This window comes from Podarcis muralis, chromosome 6 (assembly GCF_964188315.1).
Source record: "Podarcis muralis chromosome 6, rPodMur119.hap1.1, whole genome shotgun sequence".
Lineage (NCBI taxonomy): Eukaryota > Metazoa > Chordata > Lepidosauria > Squamata > Lacertidae > Podarcis > Podarcis muralis.
The window spans coordinates 22,569,702-22,583,803 of NC_135660.1; the positions used below are offsets into that span (position 1 = coordinate 22,569,702).

A 14,102-nucleotide genomic window follows, 5' to 3' on the forward strand; every position below is an offset into this window, starting at 1 on the left:
TCTGTGCGGATTTTGAATGGCTACTTTACCTATGCTGCCGGGGAGCTGGGGCGGGAGAGAGAGAGAGAGGTGCATCCAACGTGCACTAAATGTATCTCAAACGCAGCATTTTGGTGTGATCGAGAGTACATCCTTTTTGGCTAAATGGCATCCCCGCGCGCCCTTCTCCGTGGTGAGCCAAAAGTACGGCGCAAGCGATAGGAATGGCATTGCTGAAGGTTGCAGCTGCCTGGAGCCTCTCCCGGACTTGGGAGATGTGACATTTCTGGCTCGCAGCAGGTCTCTCCTTTTTTTGCGCTGGATGGAAGTGTCAGCGTCGAGGGCGTGGCTTGGCGAGGGCGCGCCCCTCTTCTTTGGCTCCTGCTCGGAGAGCCAGCTCCGTTGAGAAAGACACTTTCCTCTCTTCTGCTCCCCGGCTTCTATCTGACTCCTCCCTCCTGCAGCTCTGAATAGTGCAGAGCGAGCCAACGAGCTTCTCCTTTTCTCCCCCCGCTGCTATAGTTCCTTCTCAGCCGGCAGCGTGAGACCGAGATTCTCCTTTCTTTCCACTACGGCACGTTTTCTGGTACCTGCTGGACGCGTCTGACTTGCAGAGCTAAACTTGATCAAGAGGATCCGGGACCCATTCAAAAACAGAGAAATCATGTTGCCTTATTTTCTTGCATCTTTTCCTCCCCGGCACTTAATGCTCCTTTTTCAAACCATGTGCTCTTTTTTCCTCTCTCTCAAGTGACAGCTTGGCTTGGCTTGCTTGACTGCATCCTAAGCAGGTCTCCAGGAAAAAGGGTGCTGGACAAGGGATCTATCTATGCAGTCCAACAAACTTGGTGGAGAAGATCAGAAATTCACCGTGAAGCCAACAGTTTTTGTGTCCTCAGATGACAACTCCCAGAATTGGTGGGAAGGCAAAATAACACCCCACCCATCCCAAGAACCATGTCGGTCACTCTGAGCAATGTCTCGTCAAACGGGACGAGCCATCACGGGATTATGGATATACCCAAAGGGCAGAAGCCTTTGAATCTCTTCCTTTTCTGCTTGACTTTTGTCATCACATTCACCGCCCTCTTGGGCAGCATCTATTCGCTGGTGTCTCTGCTGAGGATGCAGAGCAAAAGTACTGTATCCATGCTGGTGACTTCTTTGACGGTGGACGATCTGATCAGTGTGGCGCCAGCGACCATCTTCATGCTCAAGCATTGGTTGGATGAGATGCTCCCCCAGAACTTGTGCACGGCTTCGGCGCTGCTGTACTTATTCCAGGGCTTTTCCAGCAATCTGATGGGGTCTCTCATAGTTTCTTATAACTTCTACAGCCTTAGCAAGATGGGAACCGGCCAAGGGGCCACCAAGAGGCCGGTCAGCATGGTCTGGGCCGTTCTCACTATCTGGATTGTCAGCCTACTGATCTGTATTTTGCCTCTTTGCGGCTGGGGTAGCTATGCCTCCACCCCTTGGGGGTGCCTGACAGACTGCACAAGCTCTTACATCTTATTTCTTTTTATCGTCTACTCGCTGTGCTTCTGCCTCCTCCTCGTGCTCTCCATCCCTTTAATTTATCAGCTGCTGTGTTCAGATGAGCAGCAGCATCTGTACGACGATTATCACCAAATTGCCAGAGGCTATTTCTCCCCTGGGTCACCTCCGACTGGCAGTCGTCACACCCCTTCCCTCTCTCCGGAAGACACTGTGAGCAAAACCTTGAAGCATTTCCAAGGCACTTGTCCAAATGCTGACCTCAAAGTTAGGCAAAGCCCAGTGGACCATTATGGACTGGATCGCTACGGCATGCAAGAGGGGCCCTACAACAGCCGAACCCTCACGGTGGAATTTGCTCAGAAGCGCTTTTCCCTGATTCTGGCGCTGACCAAAGTCACACTTTGGCTCCCAATGATGGTAAAATCAAACCAAGTTTCTTTCTCTATTTATAATGTTCTGGGGGCTGGGTGGGGGGAGTTTTGGATGAAATTTAAAACATGCCATTGAACACAGAGCAAATGAGGCAACTTTCCCATGTAACTTGCACTGGACATCTTCAACACCAGATAGTCCAGTTAAAAGTTACTGGCTTGTTTGCTTTTTAATCATTTTATCCTGTAAGACCACCAAATCAGCTACTAAGAGTTAAACGGATTGCCCGCCAGAGATTCATTGCATATATTATTGTCATTTCAATCAAACCCTGTGCTGTTAGTACGCTGGCAAATCCTGTATCAGCAACTCTTAATTATTTGAGTTCGCTGAGTGTGCAAGAGCCCCCCCTCCATGCGTATCAGTGTCTTCTTATGGAAAGGGCTGGGCTTTTAATTGCACGTTCTGATTATCCAGATTTGGGTGAACAGATTTGTATTGAAAATATGTTTTCATGGGCATTGACAAAGGATCATGCCAAACCAAGGCTCCAGCTAATTACTTAATTGACTCTGGTTTTATGCTAGGGTAAGCATTCTACGAATAAGCATTGCAGAGTGACTCAAACAAGAAAACTACTTGGAAGGGCAGGCCAAGGGCTACTTTTTCAAGCAACTGGACAGGCTGTGGGTTGGCTGCATGAAATTAATTGGAGCATCTGCAGAATCCTCCTTTCCTGGCTCCGAGGCACACCCTTTGGCAGTGGATTGCCAGAGGCTGTAAAATGGAAAGATGTCTCAGAAGCAAAGGTTTGTGTGTTTGCTTATGGTTTTGTAAATAATGAGAGCTGCTGAAAACTGCTTTGCTTCAGGATAAGTGCTGTGTGACACCTGTGAAACTCACTCAGGGCCACACATAGCACATGTGAATGCCTTGGACTAAGAATCCTCTGCTTTAAGTTTTCTCTTCTTCTCCAGTTCCTTTCCCCAAATTCACCTTGACCCTGAAGCCTTTGAGTTGACCTTCAAAGCATCCCCCCAACTATGATTATGGTTGAATTTCTAAGCATACTTTTCTGGGAGTCAGTACCATTTAACGTGGTCCCCCCCCCCTTCTGTGGCCTCCTCACCAGTGAGATTTAGACTGTAAGGTTTGTGGCAGTAGGTACCTTCTCTTTTCCTTGCGAAATGGCACTCACTGATGGTACTGTATAAGTCATCTATCATCATTATCAGTGCCATCATCTAAGAGGTGTGTTTCTGTCTCCCAGAATTACCTCAAGTGGACTTTTATTAATAGCCTCAGGGTCAAAGCTACTTCTCTGCCAGAGCAAAGGCATCAATATTTATTGTTTCACTTGAAGCAACTGACACAGATGGGAGTTGCACAGGAACATTTGCTTCTCAGCATCTGTCAGGATTCAAAGTCACAGAGCTCGCCTTCGACAGATTCCAGAGGAACAGGAATGCTGGTTTCAAGCTGCACCAACACTTTAGAGACCAGCAGTGCAAGAGACCAGAAGCAAGCCCTGATGGGTTCCATGGGGCATATGCCCAGGTAAGCCTAACTGGCTTACAACCATGTATCTTTTTGGAGATGGCAACCTCATTGTGTATCTGTGCTTCAGAGCCAATGCCTATTGAGACCTGCATTCTTTTAAAATAGGGTTAACCACTGTGGTGCCCTATAGATGTAGCTGGGCTACTGGCAATGTTGGCTTGGGCTGATGGGAGTTGGGAGTCCAAATTATCTGGAGGGCACTGTGGTGTCCATCCCTGTTTTAAAATGCCACAAATATTACCCTGTTACATATTTAGAGTGTACCAGGAGTTATTGAAAATAAAGGCTAAGGTTATGCATAGGCTTTCAAGAAACAGTGGGCTATCAAAAACTGTACTGCAGCAGGTGCATTCCTAAGAACCAAGGTTTTAGCAACAACAACAAAAGATAATGAGCACACAGAAGCCATGCGATTCTAGAGCATGAATACAATGCAGTGAGAAATTGGAGATTGTAAATATACTTAATGGAACAGCCCACATAATCCTCAATTCAAACCCCAGAAGACACAAGCAAATGTGTGGATAAATTCTGTTCTGAATTCAATTATTCCTCATGGATTCTTTAAAATAAAAGGCAACTTCACACATTACCTTCGGTGTACACATGTATGATTCAAGGTGGTTTAAGTGTGCCTATGGCAAATGGGTGTGTACCAGGAGCAGGGGAGAGATGAGAGGAAATAAGACTCATGGCACAGAACCATGGCAGAAGATCAGCCACACACTGTATCAAGTACAGCTTGACTGAGGAAAGGCATGGGATTCTGGCGATCTTGTTCCAGATGCAAAATGCTGCCCGAAAGCCTTGACCACACCAAACTACTACATCATGATGGGAGATGGGCAGGAAGCCAACTCTGCCAACCACCAATACTATTCCTGTGACTGTAGCTCTTCCCAACGGGTGCAGTAATGGTGATATTCAGAAACAAAAATGGGCTGCTCTATGCCCCATAGCCCCTTAAGATGTGGGTTTCCCAGTGTGAGAGATCATGGAGCCCTCCTCAAGTTCCTCTGGACCAAAGTTCCTGCCTAACGCCTTTGCATCTGTATGGCAAAATCACAGATGTGAGAAATAGTGCCACAGGGATGGTAGAGTTAAATGTAGGTTCATCAAACAAACTAGCTGCCAAGACAAGCCAGCTATGAACAGGAGAACATAAGAAGAGTCTGCTGGAACAGGCCAGTGACCCATCTAGTCCAGCATCCTAGTCCAGCTGGATGCCTGTAGGAAATGAAACAGAGCCCAAGCACAAGAACACTATCCCCTCCTGTAGTTTCCAGAAACTGGTATGGATAAGCATTGCTACTTCCAACTAGGGAGGCAGGGGATAGCCATCATGGCTTGTAGCCATCAATAGCCCTCTCCTTCATGAATCTGTCTAATCTTCTTTCAAAGCCATCTAGGTTGGTGGCTATCATTGCCTATCAAGGGAGTGAGTTCTATATTTTAACTATGCGCTGCTGCTGCATAAAGGAGTACTTTTTTAATCTGTCCTGAGTCTTCAGCGACATGAACCCTCAAGAACCGTGGTTTACAGGAAGAAACCCTATACACATACAGTATATCCACACACACATGCGTAGAGCCATTTACAAACTGATGTTGATTGCATGTTGGCTGGGGAACGTGTCCAACGGGCTTGCTAGTGTCTCATTCACGAGAGCGTCTCCATTTTATTACACTTGGACCTAAGCATAGGCTATATTGGACCTAAGCATAGGCTATATTGCAGAGATGAAGAACCTCCATCCCAGGGGCCTAATTAGAAGCACCAAGAGTCAGCTGCATGTAACATCTGTATTACACATTCCATTAGTATGACACTTTCAGGCAAGACTTATTCTATTCCTCCAAGGAACCAGACTTACCAAATTTCAAAGACACAAACAGTGGCGTAGCGTGGGTTGTCAGCACCTGGGGCAAGGCAAGTAATTTGCACCCCCTAACCCATGGATTTGTGCCCCCTAACCCTAACCTCCAGATGTTGCGCCCGGTGCGGCCGGCCCCCCTGCACCCCCCACGCTACGCCACTGGACACAAAGAAAAGGCTCCTCATTTTATTCTATTTCTTATTTCTCTTCCCTCCTTCCTATAACCTGTGCAGAAAGTTGGTTATTTCTCTATGTCAATAAAAACAAATATGAAAATGAACAAAACAAATGAGAAATGAATAGACTGTGCACTCAGAATTCATTTGTTTGACTCTCTATGTGAATAAAACAAATGGGGCTCATTTTTAATTTGTTTATTTTAATGAATCCACACACTCATGCATCACCTGAGTAGGGCTAGAGTCTCACATTAAAGCAGCTGCTCCCACCTCACAAAACTGAGCCCGCAACAGATTGGACACAATCCAGCAAAAACATTTAAATGCCTGGTTGATTTCAGTAGGAGTATTAAGCGCATGCTTAAATGAACATGATTTATAAAAGCCTAATATAGTGCAATCATATGTATTTTGTAAGTTCTATTAGGTTCAGTAGGACTTTTTTTGCAGGTGTAGCTCTTCTGGCAGAAAGAACTTATGTGCATGCAATGGAGCTTTAACTTTCTTGCCAGTCTCTTCTAGTCTCCTGTGCACCCCCAAAATCAGCTCCAGAGTGTTGGGGGACTGTTGGGAGCAGATTTGTGTGTATATAAGAGATAAGACAGAAGTCCCATTGCAACAGTGGAACTTTGCTGGAGCAGCACTATCTACAACCCTCTGTGAGCAACTGAGAGATGGCGCGCACAATTTTCCATTTACCCTTGTATGGTTTGTTTGTTTTTATTCCTTTTACTCCTAGTAACAGACAACTAGAGTGTTTTTAATTTCTTTGAAATGCCTCTCTCTTTCAGATTCAAATGGTTGTTCAACACACTGTTGGGTTTCAAAGCCTCTCCTTTGAGATATTCAGCTTTCTGCTAACGCTGCTCGCCGTTACTGTCACCCCAGTATTTGTCTTGTCAGAACACTGGAGTCACCTGCCTTGCGGCTGCATCATCAACTGCAGAAGGAATGTCTACACTGTATCCTCAGAGGAAGGCAAAAGTAAGTACAGAAGGATGATGGGAAGGGACTGGAGGCTAAGCTTCTGATTCTGCCTGGCCCTGAACAACTTCCCCTTCCCAGGGAAAACTGTGCAGAGTTACAGTTTGTTTCATCAAAATCTGGTCCACGTGGTGTTTTCATGTCCCTTTCTTGTATTATGTGAATGGCTGCTCAACATGAACGTCACAAAGCTAGGAATACATGGGTTTCACCCATGGTAACTTCCTTGATCCCTCTGGATCTGTGGTAGAGCATTTGTTTTGCATGCAGCAGGTCCAAAATTCAATCTCCAACGAAGGCTAAGAAGGCCCAGTATCTGAAGCCCTGGAAAGCTGCCTCCTGGTAGTGTAAAGAATACCAAGTTAGATAGACCCAGTGGTCTGACTTAGCACAAGATGCTTTCCTGTGCTGCTTCGTTTGAAATCCCTGAGCTGTCCAGTTCTGAACAACTTGTAACCAACCAAGTCAAACACAGCCCATCAACAATATTGGATGCCTCCTCACTGATAAACCTGGTTTTTAACAACATATGGCTATAAGTGGGAGGGGTCATCAAGTACTTCGGACCTTCAGCCTCAGTGTGTGGCTGGTGGAAGGGCAAGGCTGGTGAGGATGTGATGAAGGGGCAGGGCTAGCAAGCATGACCCCACTCTCCCCTTCATGCAATGGTTAAGCACATGAGGAAATTGACAAGATAAAGCTATAGTGAAGGTCACCCAGTGAGCTTAATGACTGTGCTGGGATTTAAACATTTGTCTCACTGATCGGTCTCACTGATCCGAGTAACACTGTCTACACTGGCTTTTTTTTAAGGTGTAGATGAGAGAGCAGCAGTTTCTTCACTTTATTAACTGTGCCCCTGAAGGACCAGGTGCGCAGCCTGGGAGTCATTCTGGACTCACAGCTGTCCATGGAGGCACAGGTCAATTCTGTGTCCAGGGCAGCTGTTTACCAGCTCCATCTGGTACGCAGGCTGAGACCCTATCTGCCTGCGGACTGCCTCGCCAGAGTGGTGCATGCTCTGGTTATCTCCCGCTTGGACTACTGCAATGCGCTCTACGTGGGGCTACCTTTGAAGGTGACTCGGAAACTACAACTAATCCAGAATGCGGCAGCTAGACTGGTGACTGGGGGCGGCCGCCGAGACCACATAACACCGGTCTTAAAAGACCTACATTGGCTCCCAGTATGTTTCCGAGCACAATTCAAAGTATTGGTGCTGACCTTTAAAGCCCTAAATGGCCTCGGTCCTGTATACCTGAAGGAGCGTCTCCACCCCCATCGTTCTACCCGGACACTGAGGTCCAGCACCGAGGGCCTTCTGGTGGTTCCCTCACTGCGAGAAGCCAAGTTACAGGGAACCAGGCAGAGGGCCTTCTCGGTAGTGGCGCCCTCCCTGTGGAACGCCCTCCCACCAGATGTCAAAGAGAACAACAACTACCAGACTTTTAGAAGACATCTGAAGGCAGCCCTTTTTAGGGAAGCTTTTAATGTTTGATGTATTAGACTATTTTAATATTTTTTTTGGAAGGCGCCCAGAGTGGCTTGGGAAGCCCAGCCAGATGGGTTGGGTATAAATAATAATAATATATTATTATTATTATTATTATTATTATTATTATTATTATTATTATTAAATTTATATCCCTCCCAAAGGAGTCCAGTGTGTGATCTTTCTTCCTCCAAAAGAGAGCCTCTCTTCTGGACTAGGTGATTGATTGATGCTTCGGTGTCCCAGCTCCATGTGCCTTGATTCTATGCATGTAACCTCAGAATCATGGCTATCTACATTTAAGGAGGATATCTTATATCTAAATGTGCACAGTGCAGGACCATTCAAAGAGCTCTGCTAGATGAAACCAAAGGCCTATCTAATCCAGCATTCCAACAGGGGACAAGCAGATGCTTTGGAGAAGCCCACAGGGACTCTCCTGTTGTTGTTCTCCAGCAACTGGTCTTCAGAGGCATGGTGCTTCAATAGCCATTGATAACCTTATCCTCCACAAATTCCTCTAATTCCCCTCTGAAGCTATCCAAACTGATGGCCATCTCTCCCATCTTTTGGGTGCAGATTCTATAGTCTAGATATGTTCTGTGTGAAGAATTACCTCCTCTTGTTGGTCCTGAATCTCTCAACATGAACTCCCACCTGCAGTCTTTATAGGCAGCTCACGCAGAACAGAACACGTTTTAGTAATTTGACCAGGGTTGTTACAAAAATCTTCTTGAAAATGGATCTATGCTTATGACGGAGATGACTTTTGATCTAAATTGATTCTTCCTCTGGATCTTTCAGAACCTGTTTCCCCAACTACAGTGTTTGCTGTGTGTCAAGAAGCAATTTGTTCCTGATAGTGCTTTGTAACAAACTGGCTCTGGCTCCGATACAATATTTACAAAGTGAAATATGTGACAGATGGCAAAGCAATGATTACCTAATTGTTTCGAAACTGAATTTTCCTTTTGTTTTATTTTTTGCCAAGAGCTATTCTATCTCACCAGGACCCCATGCAAAATATTTACCATGCAGAATTAAGCAACTTAAAATATAGCTCATGTGCCCAGTGCCAGAATGACCTTAATATATTTATTTAGAATAATTATAAACCACCCCCTCCCGTCCCAACATAACCAATCTCTGAGCACGGTACATACAGTACAATTAAAACTCATCCAGACTGAACAACCACAATAAGAAAACAATTTAATAACTAAAGTTGATAAAAGAAATAGATTAAAATCCTCAAGACACAGATTCTTAACAACACAAGTGAGTTGTAAGAACTAAACAGCTAATGTTCTGTAAGTGTCTGGGCAAAGCAAATAGGTTTTTTGCTTGATGCTTGGTAAAGAGGAGGTGCCATGCATACTGCTAAGGCAGGGGTAGAGACACATCTTTGGCCCAAGCGCCAAACCTTTGTCCAATTCCCAGGGGGATCACATGCCAGGAGTGGGTGTGGCAAAAACTGAGTGTGACATTGCATGCATGCAGACACAGAAACACACATACACACCACTTATTGGCTGATCCATGCAGATCTGTGGGCGGGAGGCAGGTATCAGTCCCTCTCTGTTCATAAAAATGACTGATCTGATGTATCAGATTTGTATCCTCACAAGTGCACTAATCTCTCTGCATTCCAGTGATGTGCCTGCTCAGTTTCTTTGTTCTTTCTGCTGCTGCTGCAGCTACCCAATATGTAGTTTCTTGGGTGAGCAAAATAATTGCAAGGGGGCCCAGATCAGGTCTGTGATCTAGGGGTTAAAGGTAAAGGTAAAGGGACCCCTGACCATTAGGTCCAGTCGCGGCCGACTCTGGGGTTACGGTGCTCATCTCGCTTTATTGGTCGAGGGAGCTGGTGTACAGCTTCCGGGTCATGTGGCCAGCATGACTAAGCCGCTTCTGGCAAACCAGAGCAGCGCACGGAAACGCCGTTTACTTTCCCGCCGGAGCGGTACCTATTTATCTACTTGCACTTTGGCATGCTTTCGAACTGCTAGGTTGGCAGAAGCAGGGACCGAGCAATGGGAGTACACCCTGTCGCGGGGATTCAAACCACCAACCTTCTGATCGACAAGTCCTAGGCTCTGTGGTTTAACCCACAGTGCCATCCGCATCCTTGGTCTGGGGGTTAGCCACCATCTAATTAGCCACTAGCAGTAAGAAGGACCTTATAAAAGCAAAAAGCCTACACCATATTTAAGTGGGCTCTTTGGAAAATCCCCTTTTAGCTTGCTTCTGTTTCTATCCCACTCTGTTCCAAAGACTGGGAATGATAAACAATGGGGATGGGGAACCTGTGGTTATCTAGATGTTGCTGAACTACAACTAACACTATCCCTGAACAATGGCCACGCTGGCTGCGACTGGTGGAAGCTGTAGTCCAATAACAGCTGGAGGGCCACAGGGTTCCTATCCCTGGTTTAAAGCTTTGATCCAGAGATTTTCTGCATGCAGCATAGGGCTATCCATATAATCCCTTGCACATCTAGCCTCCAAACAGGTAGATGGTGCTGTTGACTTTGAGAACAGCACTCACTTGCTTGGATATGTGGAGGTCTGGGGTTCATTCCTTCCACTTCTCTTTTCCTTTGAAAACAAATGGGGTGAGGAGATGATGCCTCTGACTAGCAATATCATAAGCGACTTCCACAGTTCCCAATCCTACATCAGAAACAGTGTTGGATCCAGCCTGTGAAATGACTGCGAACGCAACTCCAATTTTCTGCATGCTTTTCTTAATTCTGAAGAGATGCTTCCATGTGCCTATTGCCCTTTCTGAATCAATGCCACAAAGCAGATGTAAAGGATCTGATTAAAATTAGATTAAAGCCGTTCAGATGCAACAGATGCTAAATGTGAAACCATCTGCTGACTTAAGCCACACACACCTCCAAAAAACCAGGCAAGATAAGATTGAAATGGCAAACAATGGATGGGATCCAGATTAGGTTAGTTGCAGAGTTCCCACCAAAATCAGTGGGTTTTAAGTCATGCCTGTCTAGTTCCAACCTAATGTGTATAATTTTGCCTGTTTTCACAGTTCATTTTGTTAAGTAGCATGCTGCATTAGCCCTTGATCCAAGGTGTTAGATCCACTTACCTGAATTTAGTTCCCACTGAAATCAACAGGACATGTGACTTGCCTTTTAGTAGTCTTATGCATACCAACTCCATGTCAACCAGTTCAAACTACACCCTGCTGACTATCCTATCATGATGAGCCAGAAAGTTTGTTTTCTGTTTTGCATGTTATCAGCTTTCACATGCTGGGTCCTCCAGAAAACAGAGATCAAAACTACTTCTAATATCTGGAAAATCACTCTGTTCTCTTCCTGAGAAAATGAGTCAGCTAATATTGGGTAATGTCAGATATAAGTTCCAGGTGTGGTGGAAGTAGCTGGAAGACACATTAAATCCATTCCAAGGTATATGTATTCAGGGCAAATAATGTCTTCACCCTTAGAGCATATGTCTGTCTTCATTTAGCATTGGTGTTTAAGCACTTGGAACATTAGTTCGTTTTTTAAAAATACTGTGTTAAAGTGTGCAATGCAATCCAAATTTATCCCATTTTAGGGTATATGGTTGTTGTTTTTAATGCCAGTATCTGCTATTTGCACTTATTACCAGCCATTTTTAATGCAAACACTTCTTTCGTTTCTTTAGCCAAAAGAAGAGGCTTTGAATTCAATCTGTCATTCCAACAAGGTTATGGAATCTATAAGATATCTCATGACAACCACCACAGCGACGATGGCAACTCTATATCATACCACAGCTTGCTCAACTATGACTGCGAGAACCTAAGAGAGACTCAAAAGGACTGCAACAAAATTGAGTTCAGCACCATCTCCCTGGAGGACAGCTCCCTGCTTAAAGAGAGCACCAAGTGCAAAAAAACTGTCGGTACAGACACCAAACAAGACCTTAACAAGGATAAGTTTATGGATTGCCTGCTTTCTGACAAAATGGGAACGTATAAAAAAGAAGAGGTGAGGAATATTGAGAAGTGTGCTTTCTTTGAAGAGAAGGAAAGAAGGCTTTCTCATGAGGAGTGCCGAAAACCAGAACTCTCTGACTGGGAGTGGTGCAGAAGTAAGTCGGAAAGGACCCCACGACAGGTAGAGTCTTCCTTGTTTGAAATCTTCTAAACGCTCGATGTGTAGTATGTGATGAATACCTTGCAGGCTTGGTGGTCTGTGCCTTACTTCTATGTTTTGCAACTTGAGCATCTATATGACTCAGATTTATGTGAAAAAGAGCCGCAGTTGAGCCAGTGTACATCAGTTTCATGGAATGTATTCCTATTTATTTCACTGGCAATAAATGAAGCCCAAAGACTTTGGTTTACCAGCATTGCAGGTAGGGTAGAGCTATAGTAAGTATGCTTTACCCTGGAGTCTATTCTAGCAGTTAGAATGCACAGAGAGAGAGAGAGGGAGAGAGACTACTAATTGCAAAGCTAGCATGAGTGTCATCAGCCATGGGAGGTAGAGAAAGTGCAAAATCATTATGGGATATATAAATATATCTCTTGCACAATATCTCCACTTCCTTTCCATCTCTTGGGCATGACTTTCTTCCATGCTGTTTTTCTTCATTTTTTTTGTTTGTTTGATCATATGATCAAAAGCAAGGGATTTTGCTATTACCAAACCTGATTCCTTGACAGGTGGAGTGGATAAATGCTTAGAAGATAGCAAGGAGTTCTGCTTCCTTCTTTGCAATGCATCACCATCACCTTGAGAGGTGCCCGCTGTGCTTTTAGGCCATGTAGTCCTTGAGTGTACACAAGTCCTGCCAGAGTCTCCTTACTTCCATTTACTGTAGGGTTGCCATATCTTGAAGAGCAAAAAAAGAGGACAGCCCAAGCTGGGGAAAGAAGCACGTGGGCGTGGGCACACGGGGCCACCACAGCGCTCCTCTTTCCCTGGCTCAGACTGGCAGTGGCCATGGCGTGCAAAGCAGCCCACGCCCAAACCGCCCAAGGCTAAGCCGCCAGGCTCAAGCTGCTGCCATCCCGAGCCAAGGCAGGACCCCAGCTCCTACCTGATCACTCCACTGCAGTCCTTCTGCTTCCAGGGCACAGTGTCCTCATGAGCATGCACATGCCCTCCCCCCCAAAAAAACCCCCCTAAAATTAAAAAACTCAGAAAACCTGGACATTTCCTTTAAAATGTTTTTAAAAAACCAAACCACCAGGTGGGCATGTTGGCCTCCAAAAAGAGGACATGTCCAGGTTTTCCTGGATGTATGGCAATCCTTATTTACTGTTCACCAATTTCAGTGCCTGGTTGCTACAAACCACCATCTCTCTTTCTCATCTTCTAATTGAAATAATCATATTTCCTCATGATCAGGGTGTAGTGGTAAGTGCAGGAGCACATCATTACAGTCCCCATAGCAGTCATCTGGGTTCCTCCACTATTAGACACCCCCACCCCACAGTACACACCCAATTTATTAGAAACTGCATTGCACTCAGTGGGGCTTTGTTCTGAGTGCATTGGTTCAACTTATAAACCACATGGAGGTGCAACGCAACTTGTAGCTTGCAATTAGAAATGCAGACAATTTCGCAAAGAAGTGTGGATCCATGAGCTAGGATGAATTAGGAACTCCATCAAAGGAAAGGAATATCCAGACTCTGCTTGATTCTTTTCCTCATCAACTGACTTCTGATATGCTAACCTGTCACAAACAAACTTGAAAGTCTCATCATCACCTCATTCACTTGTCAGAGCAAAGACACTGTCAATTGCCCTGAAACTCTGGTGGATGATGTCATCATTCCTGCTGTGAAAAAAAGCCTTCGGGTTGCACTCCCTGCTCATTCACCACCCCACGCCACCCTCTCTGGATCACATCACATAAAAGTAGCTTCTATGCAGTTTTTTTTAATCCAAAATTAAAACAAAACATATTATCCAGAAACATATCATCCTTATTCCCCCCCCCCCCATTTTTCCTGAAGTCTCTCAGCCCCACTCACCTCACAGAGTGTTTGCTGTGGGGGAGGAAGGGAAAGGAGAATTTTAGCCGCTTTGAGACTCCTTTGGGTAGTGATAAAGCGGGATATCAAATCCAAACTCTTCTTCTTATTCTTCCCTCAGTTCCAGTCTTTGATTTCTCTAAGAATGCTGTTTT

General features: G+C 45.2%; 1 protein-coding gene across 1 annotated transcript in view; it reads left to right on the plus strand.

The window, feature by feature from the left end:
• The first annotated feature begins 389 nt into the window (after nt 1–389).
• The window catches only part of GPR149 (G protein-coupled receptor 149), a 39,664-nt gene continuing 25,951 nt past the window's right edge, over nt 390–14,102 (plus strand). The window contains exons 1-3 of the mRNA XM_028731344.2: nt 390–1,896; nt 6,259–6,451; nt 11,622–12,076. Of these exons, the coding sequence (XP_028587177.2) occupies nt 937–1,896; nt 6,259–6,451; nt 11,622–12,076 (1,608 nt within the window). The 5' untranslated portion in view covers nt 390–936. The remainder of the gene's footprint in view (nt 1,897–6,258; nt 6,452–11,621; nt 12,077–14,102) is intronic.